Source organism: Nicotiana tabacum, chromosome 11 (assembly GCF_000715075.1).
Source record: "Nicotiana tabacum cultivar K326 chromosome 11, ASM71507v2, whole genome shotgun sequence".
Taxonomy (NCBI): Eukaryota; Viridiplantae; Streptophyta; class Magnoliopsida; order Solanales; family Solanaceae; genus Nicotiana; species Nicotiana tabacum.
Window position 1 is genome coordinate 11,232,214 of NC_134090.1, and position 21,026 is coordinate 11,253,239.

Sequence of the window (21,026 nt, forward strand, 5' to 3'; positions counted from 1 at the left end):
TTCCAAACAAACTCTTGTTTTCTTTTTCTTTATTCAGTTCCTAAACAAACTCAAATATCCTTTAAAGGATTGCTATATTTTTTTCAACTTAAAGTATTGTTATTAAATATTCTCTCCGTTCAAGTTTACTTGTCTACTATTAACTTAGTATATCCCTTAAGAAATAATAAATAACTTGGTAAATTTACTATATCACCCATATTGGAGTATATGGGAAAAATACTCCTACTTAATAAAATGGGAAAAATAAGTATAAAATGATAAACTATTCATTAGTTTTTCAAACTGGACAAATAAAAGTGGATATCTATTTTTAGTATAATGGAAAAGTAAATTTATAGCATGTTTGGCCAAACTGCAAAAATCAGCTTAGTTTGAGAAGTGTTTTTTCTCAAAAATGCTTTTCTCAAAAGTACTTTTGGAGAGAAGCAGCTTATGTTTAACTAATTAATTTGAAAAGCACTTCTGAGCAGCAATTAGTATTTTAGAAAAGAAAATACTTTTGATCAAAAAAAAAGTTTTTGCCTCAAAAGAAGCTTGGTCAAACAGGCTATTACACAAAAAGAGTAAAAAAAAATGGTTAGGAAGCCAAATGCCTACTTAATATGCTGCACAAAACGATGAGAATATTGTCATTAATGCAAATGAATCCAATTGGTTTACAAATTCTTTCTCTTATTTAATGTTTATTGAAATTAGTTTTGAGTTTCAACTTTCAAAGAAAACTTCAAACTTCCCTAGTAAAAGCCTTCATTTTCGTGTATACTATTAGTCTACTACTCTAAATATATAAATACAATGATATATTTATATGGTAGCAGCTGGTTTTTCTTGGTTTCACTATCATATCCAGCTTTCAAAGTCATTTTCTCAAACCATCACAACTATATAATATCCAAGTAGTAATAGACAACAAAGTCAAATCATATACTATATAAATCTATTAATCGAATTCAATGACAATGTAAATAGCGCTTAATTTCTATTTTATTTTAAAACCAAATTTGTTCAAATTTTTCTTCAATTTTTAACTATCTAGATAATGGATGTTTTGTCTTATGACCTAATACCAGGTACCATCAAGTGTAGACGATTACATTCACAATCATAATTATTTTGACACGTGAAATCTACGGCTAAAGCTCAGGTAAAGGCATGCAAAGGTTATGAGGCCGAATTAGGATTTTAACTTTATGGATTATAAATTTTAGAACGATGACTTTAAATGTTAATAATTGGGTTTTAAATTTAATATATATATACATGAATTCTTAATATAAATATATTATTTAAGTAAAAGCTATTTACCGTAACTTGACTTCTAGCTTCGCCCTGCTACCACAAGTATAAAAAATAAAACTTAGATATTTATGAGGGATAAATTTGGAACCTTCCTAGATATGGACTACCCCACCCCACCCCTTTTTTATTTTATTTGTTAGTCAACTTTCTTTTCTTTCAGAACAAAAAAAAAAACTTTCTTTTTCTTGTTAAGAAAATAAATGTTTTTAAATGCTTTGGTTCTTCTTTTTTTTGGGTCATGAATAGTAGGCTTTATATTCAAACTTTGAGTAGAAGAAAGAACACGAGAGGGAAACCAAGGCTAGTGTTTCTTCTTTCAACCATTTGGCTTTGAACTCCGATTAAGCTTAGGTACATTTTCAATTTAATTAGCTTGCAAAATTTTCCAATTTTAGTCTCTTTAATCAAAATTCTCTTTTCCCACATTTATTAATTTATAAGTTCACGTAAACTCAATAATTTTTACTTTGACTATAGTATGTATTAAGCAATCCAATAAATATTTATATATTTTTAACTGTGAACTCACATATTGTTGAGATAAGAACTCATTCATCCCTGTTTTCACCAAAACTCTAAATTCATCCGTTCTCCATGCAGAAAAATTCATAATGTCTCCCCCCTTACTGAAAGAACATGAATTAGCGACGAATTTTTTATATAATTAAACAGAAAAATTCCTCACTAATCAGCTATTCAACAATGAATTAGTGATAGGCTATTAAGAAATTTTGCTAGCTAACAGCGATTTAGCCACAGATTAACCGACGAAATTCGCAGCTAATTTCAATTTTTCTCTTGTAGATACAATGCACTCAGCAAATCATTGGGGAGGATCATTAGAAATAGCGAACAACGGCGATTCAACGGCGGAGGAATACGATCGGAGTCGGAATTTGGATTGGGACAAAGCATCAATAAATCATCAACAACAACAACAGTATAATAACTACGATCAATATTCTCATCGGCATAATTTAGATGAAACGCAACAGAGTTGGTTATTAGGTCCGCCGGAGAAGAAGAAGAAGAAACACGTCGATTTAGGATGTATTGTTTGCAGCAGAAAAGCATTCAAATATACAATTTATGGAATTATTATCGCTTTTCTCGTCATCGCTCTGCCTACGATCATTGCCAAAACTTTGCCTAAGCATAAAACTCGGCCTTCTCCTCCTGATAATTACACTATTGCCCTTCACAAAGCTCTTCTCTTCTTCAACGCTCAAAAATGTACGTTTTCTCCTTCCCTTAAATTTCCCCTATTTGATTTTATGTTTTTATTTTTTGTTAATGAGAATGGAATTTTTAATGAAATTCGATTTTCTCACATGAAGTTATCCATTTAATCTTGATGGATCACAGTTCCGAGTTGCTTCAATTAATTAGGAAAAATGCCCAAATTTATGTGTTCACTATACTAAGCTAGCGTTTGGCCATAGATTCCCAAATTTGTTTTGAAAAATTTAATTGGGTGAAGTTTGGTGTGAACATGAAAATGTGTTTGGACATAGTTAACAAAACATATTTCTCAAATTTATTTTGGAAAAACATGAAACATGACTTATACACACAAGTTCTAAAAACTATCACAAATACCCAACAATACCATTATCAATAACATTCATTATATTATCACAAACCATAGTCCTGAATATAAATAAATTTGGCACAAAATTATCATTTTTATAATGAACTATATTATACACTATTAATATAGAATGTCTATATCATGCTTCCTTGTATTAGGACCTTTCCCAAAACTTGTGTAAAACTGTCATTTACTATATTAAGTATCTTAAGTTACTTTATGGTCATTCATAACTTTGTTGTTAGCAAAAGTAGGGTTTTTTTCTTGTTTTTGACTTTAATGGAGCTTCAGAATGGACTGTGTTGGATTTCACGTGTGAAAATACTTGAGGAAAAAGGTTCAGAATTTAAGTGTCTACCTTGACTATAGTTTCAAATTATCCTTCATTATACTTCGATTAGGATTCACACTAGAGCTTAGTTATGATTAAGAGTAAATACGAGACAATTTGCTAATAGTAAAAGGAATAAATAACCTAAAATATGTTGCATCTTAAATTAAAATATTCCTATAGTAAATAGGCATTTTCCTTATAGGTGATGTTTGAAAGTGATAGATATGGAAAACACAAAAAGGGTATAAAAGATGAGAAAGAAATAAAGTTAGTCGATTGGGAAAGTAATAATAAGCTAATATTGCTCCTCGCACGAAGCATGCAGCTGTTTGTTACTTGGAATCCATTGAAATATAGCAAAGGTCACGACTTTTGGTAGGCATCCAAATGGACTTGGTAAAACTTACGTTAGAAAATAGAAATACATAATTTTTTAAGTAAATTGGTCACTTATTGTGGACCAGAGGGAGTATCTATTTTATTTATGTGCTACAATCAAACCTCTTTATAACAGCCTCGTTTATTCCCATATTTTTTTGCTACGATAGTAAAGTGTTGTTATTGAAAACACATATTATACAATAATATAAAAATCGATTCCAAGAAAAATATGGCTTTTATAGTGAATGGTTGTTATATGAGGATGCTATTATAGAGAGGTCTGATTGTATCTCTATCTTCAAGAACAATTATTATTAAGAGTAAAATGGGACAAATACAATTTATTTCGTCTTGAACTTCTAAAATGATAAATAAAAAATTAATATTTTTAGAAAGCATGACAGATAATTTGAAACAAAGGGAGTATAAAATTAGTTTAATCTAATACTCCCCCGTCTCAAACTAGTTGTCTCAAATTATTTATGGTTTTAGAGGTTCATAACAATATTAATTATTTTTTCTCATTCTATCCTTAATAGTAGTAATTGTTCTTGAAGAATACTCCTCATTTATGGAGTAAAATATTCAATAAAGAGTTATTATATACTAAGACATAAATAAGAGTAAAATAATCCAAAACTCCTCACACTTATATTTTTTAAGGGGCACATAAAAGAAAAATATGACAAATAATTTGAGACGAATGAAGTATCGTCAATTAATCGTGATGTTCATTGCATTTTTAAAATTATGAAATCTGAATTTAATAACTTATGACTTTTGAATGTTTAAAATTATATATTTCGTATTAAAAATACTAGGTTAAGTTGAACTAATTTATTGTTCCAAGGTTCCATCTGAACAGGAGAAAAGTAGACACGGTTTTGAATTTGAAGTTGGAACATCTTAAGCACTTAAACAGCAAACTAAAACGTGGGTCCAGAAAAATCTAAGTTTGGTGGGGACACTTTTAATAATAGGATTTTGATTGGCTAGCAAATTTTCATTAATTAATTATTTAACAAAAGACTTCTATTCCCGTGTACGACTCGGCCTTAATGTGTCGTCACTGATGATCCTCAAACTCCAATAATAAATGTTATTTTTTCCTTTATTTCTCTCAATATTCCTTTTTTTAAATACATTTTGAAGATGCTGTAAGATTGGGAAAAAGAACAATTTAAGATAAATTAAATCAATTCTAAATAATATTTTACTATCATTTTGATTTCATACCTAATATTTTGAGGCGTTCTTCAACATGGAAAGAGATTAATTTGAGGATCAGTTCCTACCTAATGAATTATCCAACTAATTTAGGGAATGACATTTAAATTAGTATCAGTTAGTGGGGAGCCATTACTTTTGATTCTTTGAATTCGTCAATTATAGTTTATTTTGCTTTAATTACACCTGGAAAAAATGTATGTTTTGACTTTAGGAATTAGACGAACTATTTCCCCATATAACAGGAATCTTATTTCTTAATTAAATAGGCAGGTCAAATGCGATTTTTTTTTTTTTAAAAAAAAAAAAGATCGTTACCAACGTGCCAGTTTATCACACTGATTTCCTTCTTACACTTTCGTCTTCAAAGTCAATGTTTTCCGTCGAGGTTGATTGGAGATAGTTTTATTTGGATTTAACTTATATAAAATTTTATTTGGGTTTAATATATACAATTAAATTAATTTTTAGACTATCAATGTATTTTAATATATTGTAGCATATTATATGTCTTATTTTCTAGGTTACTAATCTCAATTATTTTGAACGATTATCAATAGGTATTTTCCCCCGGAAGGTTAAATTTATCTACCTAGTTTTAATCATCAATCTCTTATCACCAGTGAAAAGGAGCAACATGATCCTAGAGGATTAAAATGCGGTTTAAGATTGATGTTACAGCCCTTTCCGGTTTAGGCTTAGGGTGTGTTTGGTATGAAAGAAAATATTTTTCAATTTTTCATATTTGATTAGTTTAAATGCTTTGAAAAATATTTTCTTATGTTTGATTGGCTTAAATATTTTTCGGAAAAAGTTTTTTCCCAACCAACTAAACATGGGAAAATAAGTGACCAAACACGCCCTTAACTATCAAGAATTTTCTGCAAAGTTGTATTACACAAAAGAGAGTACTATAAGATTTGTTTCACTTCTCTTTTGATAGACCGGTTACTCTTTTTTCTCCAACTTTATCATTTCGTGCAATATATCGATTACCTATATATACTTTTTGATTTTCATGCTCTACATGTATTTGTTGCAACTATGCATGTATATTATGTATTGATTTAAGTTATATACATATACAACATCAAATATTTTACACTGTTTCCACGCAACAGTATGTGTTGCCGATGAGTAACAGTCCAACCCACTAGTAATATTGTTCGTTGTGAGTCTAGGCTCGCACGACTTTAAAACTCGTCGCTAGGGTGTAAGGCATATTTACTTATATACCCAACATCTCTCCCGTGTTTTGTCGATGTGAGATTCGGCTGGGTGTCACATCTAAGGCATGTTTACTTATATACCCAGTATCTCTCCCGTGTTTTGTTGATGTGGGATTCGTCTGGGGTGTCACATACACCCCTCTCCTCCTTAGGGACTCAACGTCCTCGTTGAGGTTTGCCCCACCACAGTTCAAAGTTGCCCGCGGAGTGGCTCTGATACCATAAATAACAGCTCAGCCCACTAGTGATATTGTTCGCTTTGGTTGTGGCTTTAAAACGCGTCACTAGGGTCTAAGGTTTGTATATTTATATACCCAGTATCTCTCTCGTATTTTGTCGATGTGGGATTCGCCTGCGGTGTCACACGTTGTGTGACCATGAGGCCACGGTCGAAACGGCCTCTTGCAAAAATGCAACATAAAACTGCATACAATAAAGCCAATGTTGTCCGACCCTTCCCGATCCCACGCATAGCGAGAGCTAGTGCATCGGGCTGCCTTTTTACCTTATAAATGACTTGACTGGTTATATATTTTTTATAGCATCAGTGCATGAAACTTACACTCGTTACATATTAATCTGAGAATTTGTTGGTCTTTGCATATTGCAGCTGGAAAATTGCCAAAAAGCAATGGGATCCCATGGAGAGGAGACTCAGGTTTAAAAGATGGATCAAAACTCACAGACGTTAAAGGAGGGCTGATTGGAGGGTACTATGATGCTGGAGATAACACAAAATTTCACTTTCCAATGTCATTTGCAATGACAATGTTGAGTTGGAGTGTCATTGAATATGAACACAAGTACAGAGCCATTGGAGAGTATGATCATGTCACAGATCTCATCAAATGGGGCACTGATTACTTGCTTCGTACTTTCAACTCCACTGCCACTAAAATTGACAAAATTTATAGCCAGGTAACTATAAATTTCGATTTTTTAAGCGTTGTGATTCTACTTTATATGCATGGAGTTCAGGAGTTGGTATGATTATTTCCTTGAAAATGTTTTCTCATGTTTGGTTGGACAAAGGAAAATATTTTTCCACAAAATAGTTTTTATTAAGGGTCGTTAATTGGCTTGGAGGGTGGTCATCCATACAGATGACCTGGGATCGATCTCCCCTCAATGCCTTCTGGGTTGAGCCAAGCCCTGTGCAATTTGCATCCCATATGTGGTTTGCAGGCTATTACACAATGGGGGTTTTACCCGGTGCGCACAGAGTGTTCACCCAAAGGGCGGAGGTTGTAGCAGCTGCGGGTTTTCCTGAAAGTTTCCAAAAAAAAAAAAAATAGTGGTTTCCCCTCAAAAGTGAGGGAAGTCATTTCCCCATATCGGTGTGGAGAAAGGGAAAGGCATAATATATAAACAAGCCCTCACACTTGGCTTCAGCTAGCAAGTATGCCCTCAAACTTTAGGTGTGCACAAGCAAGCACCTCAACTTGTATAAAGTTGAACACTAAACACAAATGCTGACATGGCATTGATGTGGCACATAAATTTTGGAGGTGTCTAAACGATTATTTTATAAGTTTAGATAATATTTTATAAGTTGGAGTGTTCAACTGACGGTGGAGCCAAGTTGAGGTGCCTACTTGTGCATACCTAAAGTTGGAGGGCGCACTTGCCAGCTGAGGCCTATTTATGTAAAATGTTCTTGCTACCACATACAAAAAAAAGTGTGTTAAGTTTTGTATTCAGTTAGATTCTATAGAGGTAACTGTAGCAGTATTCTTGAAGTCAAAAGATCATGTTATATTGAGTGGAATGACAGATAGGAAAATCAACTGAAGTGAAGTTTTAAGCTAAATGTATGACTTGGCATTACTGTTGGAACTCCATACTTAACTATGGTTCCAATGTTCCCTGATCAGGTTGGTGGTTCTCTAAATAATTCAAGAACACCAGATGATCACTACTGCTGGCAAAGGCCAGAAGACATGACTTACGAACGCCCTGTTCAAACAGCTAATTCGGGGCCTGATCTAGCCGGTGAAATGGCAGCAGCATTGGCTGCAGCCTCCATAGTATTCCGCGACAACACACAATATTCAAGAAAGCTCGTTAAAGGAGCAGAGACCCTGTTTGCTTTCGCCCGTGACTTTGGCAAACGGACTTCATATTGCCGCGGAAATCCTTACATTGAACCTTTCTACAACTCCACAAACTATTTCGACGAGTTCATGTGGGGATCAGCTTGGCTATATTATGCTACTGGCAATAAAACTTATATATCGTTGGCGACTAATCCTGGATTGTCCAAGAATTCCAAGGCGTTTTTCATGATCCCGGATTTAAGCGTGTTGAGCTGGGATAACAAATTGCCTGCAGCTATGTTGCTGTTAACTAGGATGAGGATATTCTTGAATCCAGGTTACCCTTATGAGGAAATGTTGAGTAGCTATCACAACGTCACTAGTCTTACCATGTGTTCCTACCTACAGAGGTACCAAGTCTTCAACTTCACCAAAGGTAAAATGCCTTAACTATTATCCTCTTCCAAGAACTTGTCATATATAATCCTAGTTAAGGAAAAATTGCTGCATTAGGTACAAGTTCAGCAAAAATTATTAATTGGTCCGGGATAGGCTTTTTCCTCATGCCGAGGGTCTACTAGAAACAGGCTCTCTACATTCACTGTAAGGGTAAGGTCTGCGTACTATCTACCGGGGGTAAGGTTTGCATACTATCTACCCTCCCCAGACCCCACTTGTGGGACTATACTAGGTTTGTTGTTGGTCCGGGATAGGCTTGTTCAATTATTCTACGAAGTGGTCTGACTCCTGATTTTCAGAGGCGGATCTATAATTTAAACTTGATAGGTTCAACCTTAAATGTTCTTAGCACTGAACACATCGTAACTTTTGTTTAGGTGGACTGATCCAGTTGAATCATGGCCGTGGACAATCGTTACAGTATGTGGCCAATGCAGCATTTTTGGCATCACTCTTTGTTGATTACATGAATGCCACTGGTGTTCCAGGATGGAACTGTGGCCCTACCTATATCTCCTTGGATGTTCTTCGCCGTTTTGCCACTTCCCAGGTTTGCACATCACTCGCCCTCTCAATATTCGATCAGATTCAGTAGAGCGCAAACAGTTAGAAATATACAACAAAAGCATTCATCACATGCAAAGTGGATCCAGAAGTTAAATTTTGTGGATTCAACCCTTAGAATTCTTGGAACTAAACTCATTGTAATTTTGACATTATGCTATCGAAATACTGCTTACATGGGCCATTAAAACTGCCAATGTTTTAACTTTTCGGCCACTAAAACTGCCACCATCGCAAAGGCGGATCTAGAATTTCTGGAATATGGGTGCACCACAAAAAAAAAGTAGAAAAATAGTATTAAGTGAAAATTGATCCTTATTCCTCAAGGTAAATTACTTAATATTCAACCAAGTGCACCATTCAATCTTTTTGGAGCATGGGTGCCAACGGATAGTATTAGACTAATTCTAAAAAATACATACATAAAATACATAGTTTGACGGTGAGACCATGAGTTCACGTACCCATGATTGGGGCTATAAACCCGCCCATGCCATCATGTACTAACATTTTGTCATTTTTGCTTTCATAAAACAGATGAATTATATTTTAGGTGACAATCCCTTGAAGATGAGCTATGTAGTAGGGTATGGAAACAAATTCCCAAGGCATGTACATCATAGGGGTGCATCAATACCCTCTGGTAAAACAAAGTACTCATGCACTGGAGGGTGGAAATGGAGAGACACCAGTAATCCCAATCCTCATAACATAACAGGAGCTATGGTAGGAGGACCTGATAAGTTTGATAGGTTCAAAGACGCGCGCAAAAATTTCAGCTATACAGAGCCAACACTAGCAGGAAATGCAGGACTAGTTGCTGCACTGGTTTCTTTAACCAGCAGTGGTGGCTATGGCGTTGACAAAAATACCATTTTCTCAGCTGTTCCACCTTTATATCCAATGAGCCCACCCCCACCTCCACCATGGAAACCATAAAGTGCAAATTTTGCCTTGAAAAACTGCAGCAACTTAAAATTTTCCTATTATTTGGATATCCCCATCACCATGTACAAAATTTCTGAGATTAAAGAGTTGTTGTAACTCTATTTATCTTGTGACATCAGCGGCGTAATAAAATTCTTGTATTAATTTCTTTTGTTAATTGTTTCAAGTACATGCATGGCATCATCAACTTATTTTTCAATAGAAGCGATTACATAACCATATAGAATGATTTGCTACCTATACCTAGATCACGGATAAATGGAAATTTTATTGATAAGACCTTTTCAATTGTAGCCAATATCTTATTACGAGTAATTCCAACAACTTCAGAAGAAAAGAGGCAGTTACCTATTACAAAGATGATGTGATTTGATTCTTTTTTAAAAAAAAATCATATTTATTCATTTCTCTTGGTCTTACGAGGAGAAAAACACGTGATTCGAGAATTTTTTTGAAGATATAATCTATGCGTTTTGAAGGTGAAGTTTGGAAATACAATCAGACCTCTCTATAACAGCATATGTAATAACACTTCACTATAAAAGCCAAGTTTTTCCGGAACCAATTTTCATGTTATGTTATAATATATGTCCTTCTACTATATGTCCTACTATGTATCCTCAATTAATGAAACCTCATATGCTATGTTTCGATTCTCGATTCTAGTATTAAGGGAAAGGTTAAGCCTAGAGGTTTTGTATTACGGGTCAATCCTACTCTGTCGTCCCTAGATGTAGTAGTCAATCAGCGGACCTTCATTAATTGGTTTCTGTTGGAGGGTCCTAAGACTTACCTTGTAATCTGAGGTCTGATTGAAATTAGGTTTACCTTTATCAAAATTTTCTTCTCGTTAAACTCAAATGTTACTTTTGTTAACTACTTTGAGATTACTTTTTTCTAAACTGAAAAGACCTAGGTTTAGTTTCAGTTTCATTGAAATTAGATTTGCCTTAGCATTTCTTGTGAGACAACAATTGAATGCCAGTGAATTCATAGATAAGGCGGATATTTCTTCTATATTTCTTGAAAGAATTACAACAGAGAGAGTTGCCTTACAATTGATATCGACAATTTCCAATGCATAAACACATATATGATTCTAACTTAGTATACTGGGACTGATAAATGAATGAGAGGAAGAATAACACTTCAGGTAATTATTGCTGATAGCAAGAACCTGGATCTTCTGGTGCAGCTCGCCCGCCTCCAGTTAATGGACCAGAAGCCACTCCTCTTTGATTCAATAGGCACCTAAAATGAGCCAGCCTGCGAGTAACTTGACTTGGATTCTTGGCAAGGTTGTCATAAGCAGTCCATAGCCTCTCTTTTGTGGCAGCAAGTTAACCAGCAATAACAAAGAAGAATTGTTACCACGAGAAAGACGATTGGATTTAACGTGTCAACTCAGAGACTATCCTCTTCTGGAGCAATATGTGTTAACGTGTCATAACTAATAGTCTAATACACATGAAACTATGACTACTGTTGCAAAAGTAGCAAGAAGAAGGACTAGTGAGAAAGCTTTAGTTCATCTTAAAAATCAGCACAAAATATCTGACGTGTGTGTTCCCCAACAGTGTTTGACGTATGCCATTGCTTCATATGTAGAAATTAGGAGGAGGACAAGACAGAATACACAGAAGTGGCTCCTCTGAAAAACCCAACGGCATTTGAAAGATGAAAAATACTTCTGATCAGACTAAAGGGACTTTTATGTTCTTTTTTTTTTCTGAAAACAAAAAAAATATATTTGGAGCACCCGATGAGATTCAAATTAGTATATTGAAGATTTGTTGCTCTTTGTAGAGGATGTTATTTTAGTCTAATTCAAATTCTCTAGCTTTTGGACCTTTTTTTTTTCTTGCTCCGGACCTTTTCATATCAAAGATACTTACTTTGTAAAACTAATAAAAAGGTAGAATCTAGATTTCAGGAAGACAGATTCAATAAGAGAGAGAGAAGACTACCTGCAGCTGCAGCTGCGCGAGGCCAAATGGTTGTTTCGATGTTTGATCCATCAATATGCTCACCCCACATACATACCTCACCCCCAATAACCAGCCGTTGTTGCTTGGGATTTGTAATATTAGTTAGTGGCTCATTTGAATAGAAATCCTGCCATGTGGTATCTATATGGTCCAAATACCACTTGTCCTGGTTGCTAACAATGCACCGCAATCCAGCTGCAGTTACTTGCTGAGCAACACTGCCCCCGAGCCTGCCCAGACATAATATGAGCACAAGGTTGTTAGTCCATCAATTGGTTCTAGGAGACGTTTTCCAACTGACTTGGTAATGCCTACTTCCTCACTTTCTCTATCACTTTAATTGATGGAGAAGAATAAAGGAGATGAAAAAGACAACTGAATATATATGAACTAATATGGAGCTTCCAGCTTATACAACACGACAAAAGAACGTACCAGTTGTGAACTATAGTTTTTGGGCTCAACTTATTTCCAAAGTTATTGAACGTCTCTTCCCTGCAAATTTGAAGATGAAGTTAAACCAGTTATTGTTAGAATTCCGAAAGCTCATAACAAAAGTTCTTCCTACCAGTTTATAATTTCATATCCATGAGATAAAGCTATCTTCTGCGCTCGCAAGACGAAGTATTCATAAGCAGTGGTTCCATTCAACTTGTTTTGCTTCAACCTGTCAAATAGAACATGGTCAGACAAACTTGTCAAATATAATATTGAGGAGAGAATTCTATATTATCTGAGAGTAGTGCAAAGATCATCTGGCTAAAGGCATTGGGGAAATCTCAATCATAGAATGATGAAGTAGGATAAAATACACAGAATCTAAGTGATTGAAGAAGCACAAATATGATGTTCACTATTCAGTCGGTTAGAAATTTGTGTTATTTCTACTCTATATGTAATATTCAGCCACTTAATTGAGTCTGGGTGTGCATCTTGCAATGATGTTCCGCGAAACTAATTGGCAAGTACTTCCAGTCACTGAAAGGTTTTGTAGATTAAGTAATCGATATGATTAAGAGAGTTGCAACACTTAACATGCCACCTAAATGAAAATGGCTTGATCTGAATTGTAGCTTAGAAGAGCTCATATAATGACATACCCATCGACCAGTGTTTTTGTCCACGGGAATAACAACTAAAATATAAAAAAAGAAATAATTGAATAAGAGTACTGACATAAAAAAAAAAAAGTGCAGTAAAAGGAATGAAAGCTTCAAATAATTGATTGACTTAGAAAATTTGTAAAAGATAGGCAATACTGACTGTACAACAATAAGAACAGAAAACCTAGTGAATTCCCATAAGTTGGGTCCGGGGAGGGTAGTGTGTACGCAGACGTTACCCCTATCCTGACAGTACAATATCAAAAATAAAATCGCAAAAAATATTTACCACTTTCTTATACGAGGAGTTAACGTCCAGCAACCTGCAGGAAACATTCAATTGCATGTTTCAGTTCCTTCAACTTGCTGAAAGTTAAGATCAGTAAACAGTACAAGCAAAAAAGGATTAGTACTCGACTAACAGCCTGTTTGGCCAAGCTCGAAAAATCAGCTTAGTTTGAGAAGTGTTTTTTTTTCAAAAGTGCTTTTTTCAAAAGTACTTTTGGTGAGAAGCAGTTCGTGTTTGGCTAATTAATTTGAAAAGCACTTCTAAGCAGCAATTAGTGTTTGGTCAAGCTTTTAAAAAGTGCTTCTAAGTGTATTTTTCTCAAAAGTGGCTACTTTTTTCTGCTTCTCCAAAGCTGCTTCAGCTTCTACTCGAGAGCACTTTTTTTTGTTCGAAAAGCTTGGCCAAACACTTCAACTTTGGAAGAAAAGAACTTTTTAAAAAAATTTCAGCTTGGAGAAGCTTGGCCAAACAAGCTATAAGAGAGATTGAAGACTAAAGTCAATGCCTGATACAAATACATGTGTTAGGGTAATATTTAGGTCTGAAAATTGATAAAGGGGCCTGCATACGTATTATTACTTTAATCACTTAGTAAAATTTTTGCAAGAAAAGATTCAAAGTTCCTGCGAGCGTCAGTCGAACACTAAAACCCTGTTTTCTATTGAGTATCCTTTCAAATAAAATGTTGAATGACTTATAGCCCGTTTGGCCAAGCTGCAAAAATCAGCTTATTTTGAGAAGTGCTTTTATTTAAAAGTGTTTTTCTCAAAAGTACTTTTGGTGAGAAGCAGTTTGTGTTTGGCTAATTAGTTTGAAAAGCACTTCTGAGCAGTAATTAGTGTTTGGCCAAGCTTTAAAAAACTGCTTCTAAGTGTATTTTTCTCAAAGGGCTTCTCAAAAAAGTGCTTTTGGAGAGAAGCTACTTTTTTATGCTTCTCCAAAACCGCTTCTGCTTCTCCTCAAAAGCACTTTTTTCCCTTCCGGAAGCTTGGCAAAAAAAAAGCACTTTTGGCCAAAAAAAAAGCTTGGCCAAACAGGCTATTAGACAGTAATTATTTTTGCAATAAACGATAAGCTTTTTTGAGCATTGATCAAAACTGCTTCATTCTCTATCTTGTTAATAATATTTCTTCAAACAAAAATGATAGACCATATCACGAAGAAATATGAATACAACCAAGTCAGGACAGTGGTCTGAACATGTTAACTTACTTGTATCCACTTCATCACCTCCTAGATGAACAAATCTGTACTTGAATATCTTGCTAAAATCTGAAACACAGAAAGTTTCCATATCATAAATTGTTTACTATTTTGACTCGTACAGGTCATGAAGTTATTTGCTGTGAGCATTACCTGAGAGAATTCCGTCTATTACTTTGAAAGTGAAATCATTGCTTATGTCAAGTGGCTGTTGACAATCTTTTGACGGCCATAAAGAAGGATAGCCATTACCCCTGAAATTGAACAATTGCTGGATCGATTAGATTGCAAGGGAAAAAAATTCTTGTTGAAATTTGATTCAACAACTAATCTCCAAATAGAATTTCATCACCCCATACCAAGATTGAGCATGTCCTGGAATGTCTAATTCAGCTAATACATTGATTCCACGTCTTCGTGCATATCTGCAACTCTTAAATGCTCAATGTTGTTTGCACATGAAAAGACAAGGGAAGAAGAATGAAGAAGCATGAAAGAAATATCGTGCCTCACAATCTCAGCAGCATCGGCTACAGTATACCGCTCTGAACTTGAGTAAGCACCATTCCACAGTTTCGGATATGAAGGTATCTCAAGTGGGAATGATTGTGTATCTACAATGTGCCAGTGCAGCACATTCTGTATAGAGCAAATTGTGGGGATCAGAATCTTGGTAATCAACAAGAAGTAAGATATATGCATGTCATCCCACGAACTGCTGCCAATAGGCATCGGAATGCTTCTAGTGACATCATCAAATTGTTAACATAATAAGGACTCGAATACCAACAAGAATAAGACATCACCCAAATTCTTCGCCTAAAAACCTCCCATAGTCCAACACGGAGTTAAGCAGGACACCTTATCCATATTACCGACTTTGACATCTTATCCATATTATTCACAGTTCTTGCAAGTTTCCCACGGTGAGGATGCAAAGAAATCCACTTTAAAATATAGATGTTTTCAGACAGGAAAATTTAAGTAGATTAGAAGTAAAAAATTATTAAAGAGGTCTAGAAAAGTAGTAACTGATTATTTAGTCGGAGAAATGTTACTATACCAGCTTTGCATAAGCCATCGAATCAATAACCTTCAATATCACAGGCAATGGCAGATAGTGACGGGAAGTGTCTGTAAGACGATGAAGGATATCAGCAAAGCTAAAATTCAGAAGAGAACTTGACAGAATATGACATGGTAAATTTATTACTTGGATAGTATTCGTTGTGTTAACAGTTAAACTAAAAAAGAAAGATGAAATAAGTAAAAGCAACGGTCCCTAAAATTATTAGAGAAACTTCTCACCAATTAAAAGCCCTCGATAAGAGAATCTTGGCCGATCAACTATGGTCCACGGAACTTGATGAACTTCAATTGTTCTGGTTGTAAAGTTAAAATGGCATACTTGACTAAATGTCTGTCGGGATGCCAAAACAAATATTAGAGAATCTAACTAAAGCAAAATATAATTGACTAACTACTAACAGCTGTTCAGCTTGGACAGAAGCATCAAACCTGCAAACCATGCAAAGCCCCATAAACTGTTTTTGCCTGCATTAAATAATGACTATCAGAAACTGCAGATTCTCCAGTGTGAAAAGCATAAAACAATTGGCAATACTGCTGTAGTGTTACAGGGATATGCATTTACAAAATATCTTGTAAAAGAGATGCATCATAGTATCAACAGAGAAAAGCTGATAATATATACCGTCAAATGTGCATAGGCTGGGTTTCCATGTGCTGGTATGGTCAAGTTGTAGGACTCATCAACACCATATTGTAGCTGCATCGCACAAGGTTTTATCAGTTGGTTTAGAAAATGCCATTCAAGGAAAGATGTGTAAAGATTGAATTGAGCAGAATGAAAGCACCTGAAATATTTAAAGTGTGCAGTAATTCATTTGACTGAGACAGTTTATTAGAATTCGAAGTCCTAATGTGCAATCTACCAAAAAAAATTCAGTAGTTTGCTCCAATAATAAATTAAAAAAAGTCATCATGTGTTATCCTCTGCAAAACTATTAATCCACAAGCCAGTCAAAATGTGCCACAAAATAGCGCAACTTAGAAACTTCACATATCGGAGGATTATTTTAGTGGAAAGTAAGAGTTCATAAATTTTTTAGTGAAACAACTGACATCTCAGAAGTGATGTGCATAACTATCCCATCATTTTCTTCTTCTTCTTCCTTTTCTTTTTTTGTGTGTGTGGTTTGGGGGGGGGGGGGTTGAAAAGTTGATTCAAATGGCAGAGTAACAAAGCTCATCCCACATACTACTTATTTTCCTTTGACAAAGATTCATTGAGTTGCAGAACTATTTACCATTTAAATGACCGTATAACGACAAAGTAACCAAGCTAAAAGCAAAGAACTAAAAGCTATGAGATCATTTTCTGAGCTCATCCGGGAGATTACCTCATCACTTGGAGAAAGGACAACCACTTGAATTGCCTTTAGCACCGGAGAGGGGCCAACATAAGAGAAGTTGGCATCAACGACATGAGATACCTTAACGACATCAAGTAACCTAGAAAAACCTTCCTTAAGAATTCCAGAGGCATCAGTATACTTGCTGCCTTCAGTCTTGAGCACAAAATCATTACTAAGTTGAAGAGTCCTATGTCCATAGCTAACCGATAGTGGCATCGGCCATATCCTCAAATTCTTAATATTAGCAGCTGCTGATATTACTAGAATCTGAACGATAACTGCAAATAATATGCTCTGCGCTCCTAACTTCCCCATCACTATACTCTAGCAATGGAAATCGAATGAACAAAATCAGACATTCAACTTTACAACAAAAATACATAAACTGGTAATATTAGCTCCAAGAAAAAGGAAACACATTTGAACCTGAGGCGCTTAGCTTAAAAGATAAACAAAAATTCTCATACTTTTAGAACCAGTTAGCATGAATTAAAGGTCATAGCATTGTATAAATAAACAATAAAATGCAAGAAGAAAAAATCATCAATGAATTAAAGCAAACCAACAGCACTCCCACCCCATATAAACGGAAAAAAGAAATAAACATCTATCAGGGAAATGCGATTATCAGCCCTTGTCTCATCCCCAATGGAAAAAAAAAAGTGTTAAATTGGTAAACAATCATTAAAATCTGCAGCATTAATTAGAAAGTGAAGCAAAAGAAGAAACTCATTCTTTCAAATCAAAGAAAAGAACAATCTTTACGCTTTCCCTTCACATATAATAAAAATCAAGCTGAAAATAACCCATTCTTTAAAAGAAAGAAAAGAACCAATCTTTATACTTCTTCTACTAATATACTTACAGATACTAAAATCTATCTATCATGGAAATGCAATTATCAGCCACTGTCCTACCCCAAATGGGGAAAAAAAAAAGGTGCCAAATTGGTAACAAAATCATCAAATAAAACAGCATTAATAAAAAAGTGAAGCAAAAAAATAAATAAAAGGTAACTCCATTCTTTCAAATCAAATAAAAGAACAATCTTTACACTTCCCCTTCAACAACAAACCCAGTGTAATCCCACAAGTAAGCTCTCGGGAGGGTGGTGTATACGCAGACCTTAGCTCTACTGGTGAAGGTAGAGAAGCTATTTCCGATAGACCTCGGCTCAAGAATACAATTCCCCTTCACATTTTGGTAAAAACAAAGCCTAAAATAAGTAACCAAATCTTTCAAGGCAAAGAAAAGAACCAATCTTTATACTTCTACTAACATGCTTACAGATTCTAAAACCAAACAGCGAAAAACCTATCAGAGAAATGCAATTATCAGCCCCTTGTCCCACCCCAATTGAGGGGGGGGGGGGGGGGCGGGAATGAAAAATTCTTTAAAATAATCAAAAACAGCAGCAGTAAAACAAAGGAAAGCAAGAAAAAAAACTCCATTCTTTCAAATCAAATATATATAATTAAAAAACAATCTTTACACTTCCCCTTCACATATAGTAAAAATCCAAAGAAAGTAACACATTCTTGCAAATCAAATAAAAGAACAATCTTTACACTTCCCCTTCACATATAGTAAAAAATCAACCTTAAAATAAGTAAACCATTCTTTCAGGAAAAATAAAACAACAACAACAACCCAGTATAATCCCACTTAGTGAGGTCTGGGGAGGGTAGTGTGTACGCAGACCTTACCCCTACCTAGGGTAGAGACTGTTTCCAAATAAACCCTCGGCATCCTTCCCTCCAAGAACTTCCCACCTTGCTCTACAAGAGACTGGAACTCACAAACTTGCTCAGGAAAAATAAAAGAACCAATATTTATACTTCTACTAACATATACTTACAGATAAACCAAACTCTATATCAAATGTGAATCTTCACAAAGTTTCAAAATAAAAAATCTTGGAATCCCAAGAGAGAAAAATCCTGGATTATGAATCAAATACAATCCAGGAACTAATGATGAAATATATAATTTTATTAAAGAATCAAAAGGGATAAGAAAAAGGTGACATTTATTAGTTGAACAACTTAAAGAGAACATGTGGGAAACAGATAGAGAAGGCTATTATTACCTAAGTAATCATATTCACATTCATGTCTAATCTTTCAACATTGGTTTTAAGTAATCTTGAAAAAAAAATTAATAGTAATATTATTATTATTATTATTTTTATATTATTATTAAACATGAAATTGTACCCATTGTCTTGTCAGGAAAAAGACATTGGTCCCCTTGTGATTCTCTGTTCTGCACAAGCCTTTTCTCTGTCTTTTTCTACATAAATAATTTAAATTCAATAAATTATTATTGTCGTGAAAGATAAAATAGGAAAAAAAATTATCCCGCTTTTATGAATTAACGTCTGTTCACGTGCTGGTTTATGATACAAGTATTGACGTAAAGAGTTAACGCCTTTTGGAGGAAAAAAAATGGAAAGAAACGTGCCTTGCACGTGATAATCATAATATTGGAAGATTGCCCGTTTGGCCGTAAAAAAATTTTTAATTTTTCGAAATCAGTGGGCGTTCGGATATAAGAATTGTAAAATTCCAAAAAAAAAGTGAAAATGGTATTTGAAAATTAGAGTTGTGTTTGGACATGAATATAATTTTGGGTTGTTTTTGAAATTTTGTGATTGATCTGAGTGAAAATTTTTGAAAAACGGCCTTTTAAAGTTTTTCAAATTTTGAAAAATTCCAAAATACATCTTCAAATGAAAATTGAAAATAAATAAATTTTATGAACAAACATCGATTTCGAAAACAAAGTGAAAATTTTTCCAAAAAAGGAAAAAATTTCTTATGTCCAAACGGGCTCTTAGTGTTTGGCCATAAAATTTTTAATTTTCACTTGAAATGGTCATAATTTTTTGAAAATTTGAAAAACTACAAAAGACTGTTTTTCAAAATTTTTACTTTTGATCACTCATAAAAATTCAAAAACAACCCAAAATTGTAGTCATGTCCAAACATAGCTCTAATTTTCAATTATCATTTTCACTTAAATTTTTTTTTTTTACTTTTTCGGAATTTACAATTCTTATGTCAAAACGCCCACTTAGATTCCATTTCACACAAACAAATTTGTAATTTGTGTAAGATTTTCATAATATATTGGAATTTGATGTTAAAATATATGAGGTATATTTGTGACATTATTTTTGTGTAAAATTTCTATGATTGGTGTAAGTGTTTAATTTTAAAATACATGAGGGCATATAGAATAATTAGTCTAATTAACCATTTAATCTATGTTGACGTTGTTCTTTAATTAAGTCATGCAAACTTTCAGCTTGTTTGGATGATTGTTACGTATCGTTTCATAATGTATCGTATCGTATTGTACTGTATTGTATCGTTTGACGAATACAATGTTTGGATGGATTGTGTCGTTTTGACGTCGTTTCATGGTATCACACACCAGTAATATGATGAATAAACTTGCAATATTATAAAGAAAAATTATGATACTGTATATAAAAAGGTAGGATAAATGATAAAATAAAATTATTTAATAATAATGAAGGGTGAGATTGAGAGAAAAGCACAAGAAAACGACGCGACCACACCAAATCGGTCTGCATAAAGTGGCACATTTCATCATTACGTGATGACGGTTTTAACGATACGATACAATAAAATTTAAGTAACAATCAAAACAAACATTGTATTTAAAGTAACAATACGATACGATACAATAAGTAACAACCATCCAAACAAGCTGTTACATGTAACTTGTAAGAGCAAGTTTTTACCCCAAAAAAACATGAATGAATTTGCGTAGGGATACCAAAACAAGCTCCAATTTTATAAAATATATACTCAGATTTTTTAATTTTTTTTTCCATTACAAAATAAATGAATTGAATTGATTTAGAGAAAGTTCCTTTGACCAATTGTAAGAAGAAATTATTTTG

At 34.2% G+C, this 21,026-nt stretch overlaps 2 protein-coding genes across 11 annotated transcripts; one reads left to right on the forward strand and one right to left on the reverse strand.

Annotated features, from left to right (window-relative positions):
• Window positions 1-1,514: 1,514 nt before the first annotated feature.
• LOC107824972 (endoglucanase 12-like) lies at window positions 1,515-10,251 on the forward strand. Its single transcript, XM_016651795.2, has 6 exons — window positions 1,515-1,653; window positions 2,107-2,535; window positions 6,675-6,982; window positions 7,939-8,536; window positions 8,937-9,109; window positions 9,661-10,251. The coding sequence occupies exons 2-6, from the start codon at window positions 2,112-2,114 to the stop codon at window positions 10,060-10,062; spliced, it is 1,905 nt and encodes a 634-aa protein (XP_016507281.1). The 5' UTR covers window positions 1,515-1,653; window positions 2,107-2,111; the 3' UTR covers window positions 10,063-10,251.
• Window positions 10,252-11,060: 809 nt separating this feature from the next.
• Window positions 11,061-19,217, reverse strand: LOC107824971 (beta-hexosaminidase 3-like). Of its 10 annotated transcripts, XM_075224772.1 has the most exons (16): window positions 18,805-18,859; window positions 18,218-18,283; window positions 17,078-17,409; window positions 16,369-16,443; window positions 16,173-16,208; window positions 15,963-16,074; window positions 15,718-15,788; window positions 15,163-15,293; window positions 15,014-15,079; window positions 14,808-14,908; window positions 14,664-14,723; window positions 13,452-13,485; window positions 12,628-12,726; window positions 12,495-12,554; window positions 12,039-12,289; window positions 11,061-11,395 (listed from the first exon to the last, which is right to left on the reverse strand). In XM_075224772.1, exons 3-16 carry the CDS (start codon window positions 17,405-17,407, stop codon window positions 11,229-11,231), a joined length of 1,593 nt encoding a protein of 530 aa, XP_075080873.1. In that variant the 5' UTR covers window positions 17,408-17,409; window positions 18,218-18,283; window positions 18,805-18,859; the 3' UTR covers window positions 11,061-11,228. The 10 variants fall into 10 exon arrangements, with proteins under 10 accessions (XP_075080873.1, XP_016507280.1, XP_016507277.1 ...); XM_016651794.2 differs by lacking the exons at window positions 18,218-18,283; window positions 18,805-18,859 and adding an exon at window positions 19,182-19,217 and having other exon boundaries at window positions 17,078-17,416; XM_016651791.2 differs by lacking the exons at window positions 18,218-18,283; window positions 18,805-18,859 and adding an exon at window positions 18,951-19,121 and having other exon boundaries at window positions 17,078-17,416.
• Between the last annotated feature and the right edge of the window lie 1,809 nt (window positions 19,218-21,026).